At 48.9% G+C, this 16985-nt stretch overlaps 1 protein-coding gene across 1 annotated transcript in view; it reads left to right on the top strand.

The window, feature by feature from the left end:
* Positions 1-16985, top strand: part of LOC144158473 (uncharacterized) — a 38089-nt gene that overhangs the window by 9073 nt on the left and 12031 nt on the right. Inside the window, exon 3 of the mRNA XM_077689360.1 lies at positions 1073-1098. Coding sequence (XP_077545486.1) covers positions 1073-1098 — 26 coding nt within the window. The remainder of the gene's footprint in view (positions 1-1072; positions 1099-16985) is intronic.

Raw genomic sequence — 16985 nt, 5'->3', positions numbered from 1 at the left:
AAAAAATGTCAGCTGCTGGGAATCGCTCGTCCCATAGCGCTTGCTAGTTTTACCCGTACATCTGTAGAGTGCGGTTTGCTAAAAATGGGTCCCGCACCAATGACTCCAGCAAAAGCGAAAGTGAAAAAATATCTCTCCCATGACACCTTAGGAAACCGCGCGAAAACGTGGACGAAGAGAAGGCAAAGACAGACGTGTCTGTTTGCCTTCTCTCCGTCCACGTTTTCGCGCGGTTTCCCAAGGTGTCATGTGTACCCAGCTAGCCCAACGTTTGCTTTAGTCATCTCTTCCAAGTACTGCTTATGGGAGAACGGAAGGGGGAGGGGGAAGATATGAGACAGGAGGGAACGGTGGCCTTTGATGGCGAATCACGTGTTTTGTATATTCCCGACCTGTCCTCACCATGGAATGTGTTTTCACTCTCCGGATCGTCACTAAACCCCTCTCCCCTAGCATGATAGCGCACCATCCTCAACTGCGGCAGAGAGAGGGAACAATCACGTGGTTTACGCTGTCGATAGCTGGTCACCTATACCAGGGGTTATTGCTGTCTTCTCAGCGGACTGACGGAGATCGTGCGGCAACGGTAAGCAAGCTTATCAGCAATATTTTCTCATTTCTAGCTAAAATGTGTACAAATGCCGGACAGATTTTGTAGCATATTTGCAAATGAGGCCTTCCACGCGTTATCTTGAGGCTCTTGGGGTGTAACTGAGCAGTCAGTACCTATGTAGGTTGTAGTTGAACACATTTCAGTAATGCAGTGCAGACTTACGGCGAAACACAGTTTCTTCATATTCATTATGAACGAAGCACAGTTTCTTCATATTCATCATGAAAACCAGCACAAGGAACACAAGGACAAAAGAAAAGGGGACGACGGCACAGCGCTGACAGTTTCGTCTTACTCCTTTTTTGTTGATGCCAGGTGCGCGTGGCTTTTCAAACAAAGACAACCGAGTTCACGGTGCAAAATCTAATGGCATCGGTCGCTTTTACTGAATGGGGTTGGGGCAGGAGCGCATTCTCGTTGTTCGGCCGAACTTACACAGTCTGTGATGTTTGCTCGCAGATGTTCACCAACTCCCCTGCGGCGCTGTGGGGGCACCAGCTAGTCGGCGACAGCATGCTGAGAGAGAGAGAGACAACCTTTAATAGAAAAGGATGACCACTGGTCACGATGGGGGAAAGGAATAGGGAGGGAGAGGGAGTGCAAACTTCAGGCTTGCCTGGTCGCGCAATAGGTGAGACTGGTGGCAGTTCTATCACTCGGCTACAAAGCTGAGTTGCTAATAGAGAGTTTAGCATAGCGGCTCCCGTACGCTACGCTAAGTTTAGCGGGTCCCGACTGCGCATGCGCGCGCGGGGCGAGGTGCGGAACGAATGTGCGCATTCCTTCCGCGGAGCGGGCGCCCATGCCTTGCTGAGACTGCGACGAATTTGTTCGGGTGAAGGGGGATCTCTTTGCCCTCTCCGCGCGCGCATGCGCAGTAGGGTCCCGCTACCCGCTAAACCTAGCGTAGCGTACGGGAGCCGCTATGCAAAAAATCTCTAATAAGTGTGTAAGCGTTGCGTGTTGCTGACCGCCTGAATTTTCTTTCGCACCCAGAGAGCCCAACGCTTGTACCGGGTTGCCGTGCGCGGAGGCTGATTAGTTGCCTGAGAAACCTCCGCCACATGGAGCCCAGGGTCGTCCTGATGATCGGCACCAACGACCTGCGTCTGGTATGCACAACAGATGCAATTCTGCCTCTGAGCTAAGGGTATGCTCAGAATTTCTGCATCAACACTGCCATTTTCATTCTTCTTTTTTTCACAGGCCAGAACCATGGACGACGCGTACCAATTGATTGCGGATTTGGAGGTCGTATTGGCGCTGTTACTCGGACGCGGATGTGGTGTTGTCGTGATGACGCTGCCGCCAGTGGCCCGCGCTGCGCGGTCCAGCTCCCACTGGTGAATTCTGAATGCCGTGAACGCGTGGATCCTCGGGCTGACTATGGGTACTATGTCTCTCTTTACGACAGTTTGCGGCAGAGAATAACCTGTTCGTTGCGCTACTTTCACGCAGACTGAGTTGTTGCTCTTGAAATCCATCGCCTCTTTGTGCTGGGCAGACGTCGTGTCCGCTATTGCCTGTACGAGCGGTAAGTTGTCCCGGCTACATTGGTTGTAGTGTAATCAACACTGACACATTTACAGGCGGATGGGGTCGGACCGGCGGCTGGACATAGTGCACTGGAACGAAGAGGCGATGGGTCGTGTGACGATGGTTCTGAGGGACGTGATCGGCGCCTGAACACACCCTCCTCCTCTTCTCAGCAAAAAAAAAAAAAACGGATAAGTATCAGTTGCACTGCTTTCAAAAGAACTCGATTATTTCGCAATCTGTTCATATGTAATTTCACACCGACCATACATTTAGGACTCAATTTCCGTTGCAAAAGCACGTAGACTCGAAATTTGTTTGTTTATTTTATCCTTTACCTAGTGATTTTTTTTCAATTTCACTTTGTTATATCGCGGCGGAAGCCGCAGAAGAACGACGAAGCGACCACTGTCGTCGACGATCACCAACCAAAAAACTGCCTTTTATTCAGAGGCATGCATATATATACAGAGGTCACCTGGTGGCGAGTAAAGACAACATAAACCGAATCGAAACCGAAACTGAAACACTACATATTCCCCTCCTTAAAAGACCAATGTTAGTAATTGTTAGTGGATTAGTATTAGTACGAAAATACACAATATTTACAAATATTTACAATCACACATGGCATGTGCGCTTCACAATAATGTCTAATGTACAACTATGCAGCATTTATTCGACGACTGCTACATAACAAACCAATTCAGGAACAAAAAAAAACAAGAAAAACACGCTTGCAGAACCACTGAAAAGTCTCCACAAAGTCCACGTAGCACTCAAGTTGTGTCACTGCACCAGTCTACACACACACCAGCTACACACGGTCCCCGTATCTATCCGGAGGTCTTCTGTTCCTTGGAGGCTGGACCCGACGTTGAGGTACTGGGTGCTTCGACGCAGCTGGCGCTGAAGCTTGTAGCGTGGGTGTAGCTGGTGAAGCTTCGGACTGCGCTATTGAGGAGCGATCCTCGGGTCGCTCAGGCGCCAAAGGCGGGGTTGCAGGTTCGAAGACAGCGTTATGCGGATTCCACGCGGCTGATGGCGCAGGTACCTTAGATAACTTCGAAGCGTTCCAAGTTCTTCCATCGTCGAGCCGGAACGTTGATGGGCCTTGTTGGTGGACAACCTTCTGTGGGTGGCTAAACGCGAGGTCGCCCTTAATTCCGGGTTTCTTAATTCGCACAAAATCACCAACTGAACCTGTTGTCTTCTTCGCGGCCCTGCGACGGTCTGTGTACTCCTTGCTGTACCCTTGTTTGCTCTTCACGCGTTGGCGTAGGCGACAGAGTTCGGAAGCAGGATCGCTGAAGAAAGTTGGTTATGGGTGGCCCACAACGTCAAGACGTGTTCGCGGTAGCCGCCCGTGTAGGAGAACGGATGGTGCAACACCCGTAGTGGCATGTGGCGTGCAGCGATATATAGCCAAATAGTCTGTTACCGCTTGACGAAGCGGACGTTGCTCTAACATTGCAACCTGTACGAAATCCTTGAAGACACGGTTGAACCGCTCTACAAGTCCGCTCGCTTGAGGGTAGTAAATGGAAGAGTGCACGAGACGGATGGCGCGATCATTGAGGAACTTTGTGAACTCCGCAGAGGCAAACTGGGGCCCATTGTCGCATACTATCACGTCCGGGTAACCCTCACGGGAGAACACCGAAAGCAAAAAGTTTATGACGGTGCGGGATGACACTTCACTGCAGAATTGAACTTCTGGCCATTTCGAAAAGTAGTCGATGAGTGTAATGGCGTATCTGCAGTCGTGCGGTGCTCTCTGCAGAGGGCCGACGATGTCAACGGCCAGCTTCTCCCATGGGCGTTCTGGCAAGGATACTGGCTGCAAAGGAGTAGCAGCAGTTTTCGCACTTTTGTCAGCCATCTGACATATTCTGCAGTTCTGGATGGAAAGTTCCACCTGTCTATCCATGCCTGGCCACCAGAACCTTTCTCTTAGTCGAGCTTTTGTCCGAACTATACCCGGGTGAGCTTCGTGGGCAGCAGCGATTACTTGCGGCGTGAGAGACAAAGGAACGATGATTCGTTCTCCGCGCAGGAGCAAGTTGTCAACGACCGACAATTCTCCGCGCACCAAGAAGAAAGGCTGAAGTTCACTTGAGAGCGTCTTATGTGCAGGCCAAGATGCGGCGACATAAGTCGCGACTTGCTTCAAGTTGCAGTCTTCACGAAGGGCCTGTTGAAACTGCTCCTTGGTGAGGCAAGTTAATTCAACAAAGGACACAACCTCCTCGAATGACGCATCTTCCTGCGGAGACGGAACTGGAAGGCGAGAAAGGGCATCCGCAACCTGGTTTTCGGACCCTTTCCGATTAGACCTGTGCGCCGCCGCGCCACGCCGCCGCCGCCGCCTGTTTTGGTCGCGCCGTCTGCGCCGCCGCCAAAATCGCGGGAATGAGCACGCCGCCGCCGCCGCCGGGCAAAATTTTCGGCGCGCCGCCGGCCCCGCGCCCCGCCTATTATTATTTTCTTTGAGGGGAGCTGCTGAAGGGCGACTCTCTGAAGAACGAAGGAGTGGAGTATGAAAGGAAAATACGTCGCTTCGCTGGAAGTTGTCGTTTCTCCCTCTGCAAGAAATGCCTCTCTCAGCGGTGCTGTTCGTCGGGAAATAATCGCGATCCACCATGCATCAACGGATTATTTGTACTTTCTGCCTGGAATCAGCTCATTTTGCTGCTCGTGTGGGGAGACTTCTAGTCCCCTTCCTTCTCCTCCTTCTCCGAATACCTTTTCTTCCCGGCCCGTCCCATACCAATCCTCTTACATTGCATGCGTACCGCGACATTGTTAACAAATGATAAATGCGTGATTGCCTACCGTCTCGACGCGCTTGACTCGAATTCCTCTTCAAGCACCCCAGCTTCTCTCGCTGCCACACAAGCGCGACATCGTTCTTGTTTTATCCCCTTTCTCAGAAACTCTAAAATGACCAGGCACCCATGTTACTCCAGGCATACATGGTTAAACAGGCCCACCCAACTCTCTCTGTGTCAATAGCTCTCTTTCTTTCTTCTCCAAAGGGAAGGAGGACGGAGGACAGTCGCGAACGCAAACTCAAGCCATATTCGTTCTGCTGTACAAACATGAGCAAAAGTGTTCGAGCACCTTCCTTCTTGATAAAGGCCGGACTTTTGGCGTATTAATAACATCGTCATCCAACGGGGATAAAAGTATACACTGCAAGGAAAATACAACATTAACACAAAAGTAGCGGTCGCAGAAAGACTGAAAAGAATAAATGCGGATGAAAGGGAACGACCGGAGTACACAAGTCTCCAAAATCAGTGCGCCAGCTCCTCCCACCACTCGTCGATTCTCTCAAGGGGACGAGCCGCTAACATCGAAGAATGAAACCCCATAATCAGCACGGGAACAGTGCATAAGAAAGTGCCGCAGTAGCGCGCAAGCTTGATTGGTCACCGTCATTACGGGAAGAGTGCACGGGAAGTGGGTCAATAAATGAACTGTCCTGGTACGCAGGAAGGGTCAATGAAAGCGCAGCTAGGATCTCCGCAACTGTGAGCCTGGTACAAGCATTCCCAACTCATTAACGTCAGCAATGCATTACTTAAACGAATGTGAAACAGAAAATTGGAAGGAAATTCTAATACCCGCACAACTTCAGATAACCAATGTCGTATTTGAGCAGCTGTGATAAAATAGCATCTCTGAGGGCAGAGGAGGGCAGAGGAGCGTACGTCATGCTGCCCTTTCTGCGCTGGAGGCCAGTTAACCAGAAGATTTGGAGAAAAAGAATTCAGAAATAATGGTGAAAGGTACCATAAGAAAATCTACAGAAAGTCAGAGGGTTGTCTACCAATGCATTCTTACTCCTTGCCTTCATTGTGAGTTCTTTACAGCCGAATTAGGCTATGAGTGCCCAAACAGAGCTTCGACGAGCAATGTCCACGCTTCGCAAGATTCAAAAAAGCTATGATTTTGAAACGTAAAAGTTGTATATTAAAAAAATTTCCCCGCATTTCCCAGAGGGGAAGAATGTGAAAGTGCAAATGCACGAGTTGAATTTTCGCGGTTCGGTAATGTTCGCGAAAGAGAGATCACACACACACACACACACACACACACACACACACACACACACACAACTACAAAGAAAGAAAGATGCATTTATTCACAGACACCTATTTTTGTTGTCGTTGTACTTGATTGCTAGAGCGGATCTCAGCTTTGAAATTTCGTGTCAGTACTCCTTTAAGCTGGTGCATTAGCCCTTCTCACGCCCGATTCCTGGCCAATCCCCCACGTGGGTATGTGCCATGTCAGCGGCCAGGCAGCGCGCGCCCATCTCCCCCCGTTGCCAAGGAAGACGAGGAGATTCCTGGCCAATCCCCCACGTGGGTATGTGCCATGTCAGCGGCCAGGCAGCGCGCGCCCATCTCCCCCCGTTGCCAAGGAAGACGAGGAGCGCGCGCACCCGCAGCTGTTGCTATGCGGACGGCGGCGGAATGCGGACGGCGGCGGACGCTTCAGGCTCGCTTAAGAAGTGCATTCGCACTTAATAGCGCGTCCTGCGTGACGTGAACGTGATTAATTGTGGGGTTTAGCGCACCGAAACTACACATGGGCTATGAAAGAGAGAGCGAGACAGAGAGAGAATAAATTTCGTCAGCACAAAAATTGCGGAGTAGTGTCCTCATTTCAGGACCCCATTCGTGGTGCCAGCTGCGACGACCATTTCCACCAACCGAAGCTGGTCGTCCGCACTGGATCAAAATTAATACGAAGCGCCTCGTAGCCCATGTGTTTTTTGACACCTGTGAGCAGAGGTCGGCGAACTCACTCATGAGTCCACTCACTCAGACTCATTTGGACTCAAACTCACGCGTGAGTTTGAGTTTGAGTGAGCGCGAGGCTACTGTGGCATGGTGAGTTTGAGCTTGAGTGAGTTTGAGCCGAGTGATCCCGCCTGAGTTTGAGTCCGATTGAGTTTGAGTACGCCTGAGACCTAGTGAATTCTGAGTCCATTTTGAGTTCTGAGTACATTTTGAGTTTGAGTCCATTTTGAGTTCTGAGTACATTTTGAGTTTGAGTCCATTTTGAGTTCTGAGTACATTTTGAGTTTGAGTCCATTTTGAGTTCTGAGTGCATTTTGAGTTTGAGTCCATTTTGAGTTCTGAGTACACTTTGAGTTTGAGTCCATTTTGAGTTCTGAGTACATTTTGAGTTTGAGTCCATTTTGAGTTTGAGTCCATTTTGAGTTCTGAGTACATTTTGAGTTTGAGTCCATTTTGAGTTCTGAGTACATTTTGAGTTTGAGTACATTTTGAGTTTGATTACATATTGAGTTTTGAGTGCATTTTGAGTTCTGAGTACATAGGAGTTTTGAGTCCATTTTGAGTTTGAGTACATATGAGTAGCCTAGCAGGCAGCTATGGTTGGCTGTTAAGTTTCATGCGTCACTGTGGGCTCGGAATTCAGGTTACCTGCGGGTACGGCACCAATCGCGATCTGCATGATCGGTTGGGAGGGAGGGGGTGTCTGATTTTTTTTAGTTTCTTGTTGAATTTTCATGGCCAGAAGCACTTGCTGTATACCTAATTTTCGCGGTTGGGCGCGTGAGTGATAATTGACTGGTGAGGTCATAAAAAAGGGTTGTCTTAACTTTTCCTTCTGACGGATCCACTAAGAGCGTGGGAAAGGGTGGTGGGAAAGCACACGGCGGCGCTGGCGTGCTGGTTGTTCGCCTGCTACTGTTAACGGCTTGATATACTACGGGTCACAAAGGAAGAGGTGAGAGCCGGGGGGAAATGGGGGCGGGGGCTGTCCTTTCTGCTGTTTCAAATGAATTAGCTGAACTGACTGGGCAGCGCCCCTTAAGACAGATAAATGACCCCATTAGATTGGGTGAAAAGTGAAACTGATGAGGCTAAGGCGTGTAAGGTATCAAATGAAAGGTCCGGATTAACAGAATCACGCGGGGTAAATAAAAAAAATGCTTCCTGATTGTAGTCATCAGGCAGTCATAATGAGTCATAGATTGGGTTAAAATTCAAAATGACGCTGCGAGGGCATGTGGGGAATCAAATTCAAGGTCTCGATGTGGGGAATCATTCGGGACGAAAATGAGTTATGGATATATCATGACGTAGTCATGGTAAGTCATAGATTCGGTTAAAATTCAAGTTCATGACGCTAGGGCGTGTAGCGTATCAAATTAAAGGTCTCGATGAGGGTAATCACGTGCTTCCTGATTATTATCATGACATAGTCAAAATGGGTCATAAATTAGTTTAAAATTCACAATGATGCCACTGGGTGTCCGGGGCATCAAATTGAAGGTTCCGATAAGGGAAATCATGTGTTACAAAAATGTGGTAGGGCTATATCATGAGATAGTCGTGGTTAGTCATTGACTGGTTTAATTTCAAATTGATTCCGCTAGGATGTGATGGGTATCAAATTAATGGTCTTGATTAGCGGAATCACGTGGGAGAAATACAAAAATGCTTCCTTGTTATAACCATTAGATTGTCATGGCGAGTCTTATATTGGGGTAAAATTCGAAGTTATCCCGCTAGCGCGTGTAGGGCATCAAATTTACGGTCTTGACGAGGGGAATCACGTGGTACAAATAAAAAAAAAGGCTTCTAGTTCGAATTATGAGATCGTCATTATGAGTCATAGATTGGGTTAAATTCAAGGTGAGGCCGCTGAAGCATGTGGGGCGTCAAATTGAAGGTTCCAGTTAGAAGAATCATGTCGGACACCTAAATAATGCGTCCTGGTTACAGTCATGAGAGTCATGGTTGTTTTGAGTGGTATGAATTCCTTATGACCCTTCTAGGGTGTGTGGGGTATCAAATTAAAGGTCTCGTCAATGGGGATCACGTGGGACAAATATAAACATGCTTTCTGGTTATAATTATGAGGATACAGCAAAAGGTACATAGCAAAAGGTACACACTCACACGCTCACTCACTCACTCACTCAGTCACTCACTCACTCACTCACACTGACTCACTCACACTCACTCACTCACACTCACTCACTCACTCACTCACACGCTCACTCACTCACACTCTCACACTCTCTCACTCACACTCTCACTCTCACTCACAGGCAAACTCATACTCTCACTCACACTCACACTCTCACACTCACACTCACACTTTCACTCACACTCACACTCTCACTCTCACTCACTCTCACACTCACACCCTCACTCACACTCACACTCACACTCACCCTCACACTCTCACTCACACCCTCACTCACACTCTCACTCACACTCTCACACACTCACACTCTCACTCCACCCACACACTCTCACTCTCACTCCACTTACACTCTCACTTTCACTCTCACTCACACTCAACTCACAGTCACACTCAACTCACACTCACGCTCTCGCTCACTCACACTCTCATTCACACTCTCACTCTCTCACACTCACACTCTCACTCTCACTTTCAGTCAGACACTCACACTCTCACTCACACTCTAACTCTCACTCACACTCTAACTCTCACTCGCACTCACACTCTCACTCTCACATTCACACTCACACTCTTACTCACACTCACACTCACTCACACTCACACTGTCACTTTCACTCTCACTCACACTGACACTCACACTCACACTCTCTCTCACTCACACTCTCACTCACTCACACTCTCACTCTCTCACACTCACTCTCACTTTCAGTCACACACTCTCACTCACACTCACAATCACACTCAAACTCTCACCTCACTCTCACTCACACTCTCACTCACTCTCACTCACACTCTCACTTTCACTCACGCTCTCACTCTCACACTCACACTCTCACACTCACTCTCTCACTCTCAATCTCTGTGAGACCATTTCAGTTTTGAGTTCATTTCGAGTTCTCAGCCCATTTTGAGTTCCGAGTTCATTTTGAGTTTTGAGTACATTTTGAGTTTTGAGTCCATTTTGAGTTTGAGTACATTTTGAGTTCTGAGTACATTTTGAGTTTTGAGTACATTTTGAGTTTCAGTACATTTTGAGTTTTGAGTACATTTTGAGTTTTGAGTTCACTTTGAGTTTGAGTCCATTTTGAGTTTTGAGTCCATTTTGAGTTTGAGTACATTTTGAGTTTTGAGTCCATTTTGAGTTTGAGTACACTTTGAGTTTGAGTACATTTTGAGTTTTGAGTACATTTTGAGTTTTGATTACATTTTGAGTTTGAGTACATTTTGAGTTCTGAGTACATTTTGAGTTTTGAGTCCGAGTGAGTTCTGAGTTATGCGCTCAATGTGAGTTTGAGTTTGAGTGAGCGCAGATGTGCTGCTCAGCATTGAGTCTGAGTTTGAGTGAGTGGTGATTCGAAAAAAAAATTGTTAGTGAGTTTGAGTGAGCCGCGCCAACTTTTCCGAGGTATGCCTGTGAGTAATAAAACCCCATGGGCTAGAGGCGCGCTGTAGTGGGGGGCTCCGGATTAATTTTGATGCCCTGGGGATTTTTACCGTGCGCCAAAATCTCAACACAATGGTGTTTTCACTTTTCCACTCAATCTGAAAAGCAGCCACCGTGGCTTTGATGGGTGAACCCCGGAAACGGAAAAAATGGTCCCAGTGACCATATAAGAAAAAAATGGTCCCATACTCCAGTCGACGTGTTTCCCTTGATTTTACCCCTTTGCGTTTTAGCCAAAGGGTTGAGGAAGAGGTGGAATGCTTTAATATCCCTATAGGGGCAGAAATTAACGCCTCTAGAGGCTAAAACCTAAAAAACCAAATTGGGTCGACAGACGGACGGTTTGATGGATGGATGGATGAATGGGTGGGTGGGTGGGTGGATGGAGGGATGGTAGGGCTGAGCATCGATTAAAAATGTTAATGCAAGTAATTGGATTAAAACCGCACAAACAACAACTGCGTAGCCTGGAACCGTCTGTTTAGTAGCTTAGTCGGACACAGCCCTCAGTGTCAAAGAAGCTCTACGCTGCGAGGTTTCATCAGTATCAGTGAAAATTTCACTAGAAGCCGTGGGAGCTCCACCAAAGAAGCGCAACACGTCGTCCCAGGTCTAGGACATTTCGTTGCTGGACATTCCAGTATAGTGAACTAGAATACTTCCTGTGCAGGACGTTTCGGTGCAGACATTTTGGTGTGCGGACATTTCGGTGGACGCACATATCGGTGTACGGACGTTTCGCCGCACGGCATTTCCTTGCGCGAACATTTCGGCGACCGTATTATCGGGTGCTTGTTAGTTTGAAACAGCCCCTATATTTTTATTTTCGCTTAACATGGGTTTTGGACAACAATCGCGGGCAGCGATTGCATTTTAATATTGATGCCGTGTTCGCGATTTTTTGCCAGGTATTTTTACAAACTGAACATTTGTGTATTTTTCTTTAATACCTAGTTCAGGGAACACCTGTTTTGCAGCCAGCTAATTGAATTCTTTTACCCATGTTTTTTTTTATTTACGACAAGACATTATTCATATTCGCTCTTTTTTGGGGCATATCCTAATCAGCAACAAATACCACCAATTCTGTTCGGTAAAACCAACTTCCGTTTTAGCTTTACATGCTTACTTTCATTTCATTTTAATTCTCCCAGCCACCCCCCCTCCCCTCTCCGTCTGTAAGTTTTAACCTTCCCCCTTCCCAGATTTCTTTTTCAGTAATATTTTCAATTTCCCGTAGAAATCTCACAGGCATAGCGGCCATCACCTTCTCCAAAGAGTCACCGCATTGATGAAAAGAAAAAGCGATACATTCGGCGTGAGCTCACACAACCTCTCTAGTGCACAACAAAAAGCCACCCGAAAAGCCGCTGAGGACACAATGACCAGGATCGTTGGCGCCTGTCGCCCCCATCGAGGAACAAGCTCGATGGCTGCAAGGCTTCCGCGCGTCGCGGCCACACGGAAGGCGCCCTTCTCCAGAAATTGCCGTCTTTCCTTTCAGTCGCCCCACCTGCAATTAGAGAGTTTTAGCAGTACGTTCGTTACGTTCGTTACGTTCGTTCCGTTGCTACCGGGTTTACCGGGACCCGACTGCGCATGCGCGCGTACGTACCGGGTTCTTTCCGTACAGTGAGACGGAAAACGTGTTTTAGCACTCCGTAGCGCCGTACCGTTCGTTCCGTGTGACGGCTGATTAGCCGAGTAGTTGCAAAAATCCGCACGCTAAAAATACGTAAATAAACAACGCAGTTTCCCCTAAAGCATTGCAAATCTAAAATAAATTGCGCTCGGCCGGACGCATTGTGAGGCAGGGGCTGCGGTGGCGGCGACGGCACCAGAGCGAGCGCAGGTGACGACATGGTCGCGCGCCGTTCACGTGGAGGAATGGCCTTGGCCTTGCCCGATTGAAGCGCTAGACACATGTACAATTGGTACACGCGATTCGTATGCGACTGATCGTAACGACTGTCACCACGACTAGTCGTACGCGTGAATTTGAGACACATGGCCCGATGCGGGTGTGCGATGCCTCGTCGGCGCCGCTCCGCCCACTGTTTTTGCACCATGGTCAACTACGACGATCGCTGAGCTGAATTTGTAGATTCCGCGGGTTTGTACGCAAGAAATGGATAAAGCAGGCAATCGTGAAGCGTTTTCTGCATCGGAAACAGTCCGCGCACACGCCGGTCGCGCCTGCCAGCTCGGCACACTCAGCGGCTCGAACCGGCGCAGACCACGGTAGCAACCGCTTGTCGCTGTTCTCCCAAATCAATCTGATCACTAAAACGAAGTTCCACCTGCGAGAAAGTAGGTGTTAGTGTGGTGAAAAATTGTGCTAGGGATTGTTCTCGGGGCTTATTTTAAAAGCGGCGATCAGATATATCTGCCGCGATGCACGCATATGCTGACCGGCCGTTGATGCCGCGGCGCGCGGTGCGGCGAGTGGCCGAGAGATGGCGATACCTGCCTCGGAAGCATCGAAACAAGCTACGCAGATGTCTCGGTCACCGATCGCTCACGGCAGTTGTAGCTCAAATAAAGTTTCACATGCGAGAAAGGGGATCATAGTGAGGTGAAACGTTGTGTTACGGAGTGTCATTCGCAGTTGCACAGATAGCGGCGATCGCCAGGACGCTAAGCGTAAAGTTTTCAACACCCGAGCAAGCCGGTTGCGGGCTCCGGATACGGTAACACCGGTAACACGGAAGCAGAGCGCCGGGATAGACGCCGGCCGCGTACGGAACAAATGGCGCATGCGCAGTCGGGTCCCGGTAAACCCGGTAGCAACGGAACGAACGTAACGAACGTAACGAACGTACTGCTAAAACTCTCTATTAACTCTCCAAGTCGCGCATATCATGGACACCGCACACATTCCTCCTTTTCTTCCATTGTAAGAGGGGAAAATTTTGAATAGGCTGGTTTTGCGAGAGCCGCGACAGTCGTATTCACGTTTTCGATGCCCAGTTTACACTTTGAAGAAGCACAAGTGACACTCCCCACTCTCTACCAAGTGGGCTGGTATAAGCACTGCTGGTTATACCCGGCAGTGCTTAGCCCTCCCCACTCCCACCCCTTTAGCCACTCCACCGTAAGTGCGATCAATGGGTAGTTTTTGAGTAGAACCAACACCGACTGCAAGAATAAATCGGCAGAGAAAATTATGAATTATTAAAATGGATGCACGCGTGCTTAAGCTAGCTCGTTTCCTTTCTTTCTTTCTTTTCGCGGTGGTTTGGCAGACGGAAAAGTGGGGGAGGGGGGGAGATAGGAATGGACTAAAAGCAGCAGCGTCTTGCAGCGGTGGGTGAAGTGAAATCAAAGCCTTTCGGTAACACTTGAATTAAAATATTAGAGTTGTTCACATTAATGCTAAAATAAAAAAAGAGGTAGAAGGGAAATAAATTAGCAACGTAAGTAATTTTTAACATTTAATTTCGAAATTGGGTTTTAGGCGCTAACGCTCCGCCTCTGTTTAGCGTTCTTTTCCTTGCAGTGCGGACCAAACACATTTCTAGAACGTAAAATTGTATCATCTGACAAAACTATTAAAGCTAAAATGTTTAAAGAAATGCCTGGGACATTCCATGCACCGAAATGTCCGCACCGAGACGTGCTGCACCGAAATGTCCTCCACATAAAAGTCCGCATCATCCCCCGCGGTTTTTGCATATTTTCTTTTTCCCCAAATTCCTAACTCTCTCTCTCTCTCTCTCTCTCTCCACCACCACCACCACCACCACCCTCTATTCCGCGCCGCGCCGCCGCCGATCCGGGGACCCCCGCGCCGTTTAAGCGGGATTCACACGACGGAGAAACCCTCTCACGGAGGCGGACGGATATGTGACGTCAACACCACGTGACTGGATTTTCCGTCTTGGTGGCGCATCCACACGTGCGGAGCTGCCCGGAGTGACTAGCAGACGACAGCGCGGAGGAAGCGAGGGCGAGCCTCGCCCTGTGTGCCAAAAACTGGTTCCATTCCCTACGGAGGGCCGCCGCCGCCGAGCGACAACATGCGGTGGCATTTTCTTTCCCGGAGCATCCGCGGGCGATCCCCACCGAGGGGCGGAGGCTAAAACCGGTCACGTGAGCGGCTCCCGCGGGCCAAAAAGAGAGGGGTTCTCCGTCGTGTGAATCCCGCTTTACACGCCGCCGCCGGAGGTGGGAACACCGGCGCGCCGCCGCCGGCGATTTCTGACCGGCGCACAGGTCTATTTCCGATACTCTACAGTATAGTTGTAGCGAAGCAGCCGTTCCGACCAGCGTGTGATGCGAAGGGGGCGGCGGCCAGTGCCTTGCGAAGAGAGGAGAGAGACCAAGGCTTGGTGGTCTGTGCGCAACGTGAAATGCCGTCCCCACAAGTACGTATGCCAGTGCTCGCATGCCCAAACGCACGCAAGCGCTTCACGCTCTCCCACTCCGTATTTCCTCTCCGCAGGTGAAAGCGTTCGCGAAGCAAAGGAAACAGTTCGCAACCTGTGGCCATCGACCTGCTGGAGAACAGCACCTAGTCCGCAGTCGGACGCATCAGTGGACACTACGACCGGAAGGGACGCATCGAACATCTGCAGAACTTGGCTGGACGAGAGCAGAAACTTTATTTTGGCGAAACTGGCATCTACCGCATCAGTCCAAATGAATGGTTGGTTCTTTCGGAGAAGAGCTCGCATAGGTTCTACCACATCAGCAAGACTAGGAACAAACTTGGCGTAATACTCGACCAGACCAAGAAAAGAACGGAGACTAGTAGCATCAGTTGGCGCAGGAGTATTTATAATGGAAGAAATTTTTTCCGGCAGTGGAGAAATGCCTTGCGCTGTGATCTTGTGTCCCAAGATGGAAAGTTCCTGTACGCCAAATACGCACTTGTCGTTTAACTTGAGCCCGGCTTCCTTAATGCGCCGTAGTACAGCGATCAGGTTGGTCAAGTGTTCCTTTTCATTTTTCCCAAACACAATGATGTCATCAATATAGAAGAGAACACCAGAGCATCCTTGAAGGATTTTGGACATCATTTGTTGAAATGCAGCGGGGGCGGACGCCAACCCGAAGCACACGCGTTTAAAGCGAAAGAGACCATCGTGAGTAATGAAAGCGGTCAAATCACGGCTTTCAGGATCGAGCAAAACCTGGTGGTAGGCTGATGCGAGGTGGTAGGCTGATGCGGAAGAGGAGGGCGGCCGGGTTCAGGCAGGAACGGGGGCGGCGGAGCAAGCCCGACGCAGCTCATGGCGTCGAAAAGGTGCAGGCGTGGTTACGCCCCCCGAAAAGACGCATCCTCGTCGCCATTGTTATATCGCGGCGGAAGCCACAGAAGAACGACGAAGCGACCACTGTCGTCGAGGATCACCAACCAAAAAATTGCCTTTTATTCAGAGGCATGCATATATATACAGAGGTCACCTGGTGGCAAGTAAAGACAACATAAACCGAATCGAAACCGAAACTGAAACACTACACACTTCTATGTCCTTTTTCCCCTTCAGGTATGCATAAACTTCCTTAGAACGTAGAAAAAAATATTTTTTATAGCTGAACTACGTGTCCTGACCGCCATTTCACCATTTAGTTTTGCTGGCCGCATCCGGCATGATTATTTCAAGCGTAGTTATAAATAATCAAAATTAGTCCCGAGAACACCCCATTGTATTGACGAAACATTCCCGTGATATTTTATAACGCGCGTTTTGCTATTGCACTAGCATCACTGCCCATTGCAGGTTAGCTTGGCTCTTCTTATAGAACATTTGTTTTTGCTCATAGCGTGCACATATCTCACCCATTCTTTTTTTCCTTTTTTACAGCGGAGTTCGGCCACTGCCAACTCCCACCGGGAAGCAAGGGTGGGTTGAAAAGCAATTTCCTGCGATCTCCTGCGCTTGCCTGTGGGAGCTGAAGCCGCTGAGCGACGTATATGCTGAAGCTGATATGGTCTTCGCTCTTCGCCCCCCCCCCCCCCTCTCATACCACCAGCTGCAATATTTATGTTGGAAGCTAAATAAATATTTCCTCTGACTCGGCGTGCTATGCTCAGTTTCATCCGGTGTAAAGCCGTGATGGCAGTGCAAAGCATGTGGGCTGAAAGGTTCTACGAAATGTTGACTGCCGCAGTGAGATGTTGGTTATATTTTCGAGGCGATCACGTGGGATGCCACAAAGACATGTGATGTCGGAAAAAAAATTTCGAACAGTAGCACCAGGATAAATTCAACAGCGCACCTGTCGCTTCCTTTGACCGGACAAAATGCTTTCGGCATCTTTTGACCTCTATCTTGAACATGCATGATGAATTACGTTTGGTGCCGGAAGGCAAGAATAGAAGACAGGCCATCTGATACTTGCGCATATGGCGCAGTCTATTATATTTGCAGTATTATGTATGTAATACGATAAAAAAACTTTTGTGCC

Source organism: Haemaphysalis longicornis, unplaced genomic scaffold (assembly GCF_048455015.1).
Source record: "Haemaphysalis longicornis isolate Haplotype H1 unplaced genomic scaffold, Haemaphysalis longicornis Haplotype H1 scaffold_1, whole genome shotgun sequence".
NCBI classification, from domain to species: domain Eukaryota; kingdom Metazoa; phylum Arthropoda; class Arachnida; order Ixodida; family Ixodidae; genus Haemaphysalis; species Haemaphysalis longicornis.
Note: the sequence above shows the minus strand (reverse complement) of the source record. Positions and strands in the feature narration are given on the sequence as shown.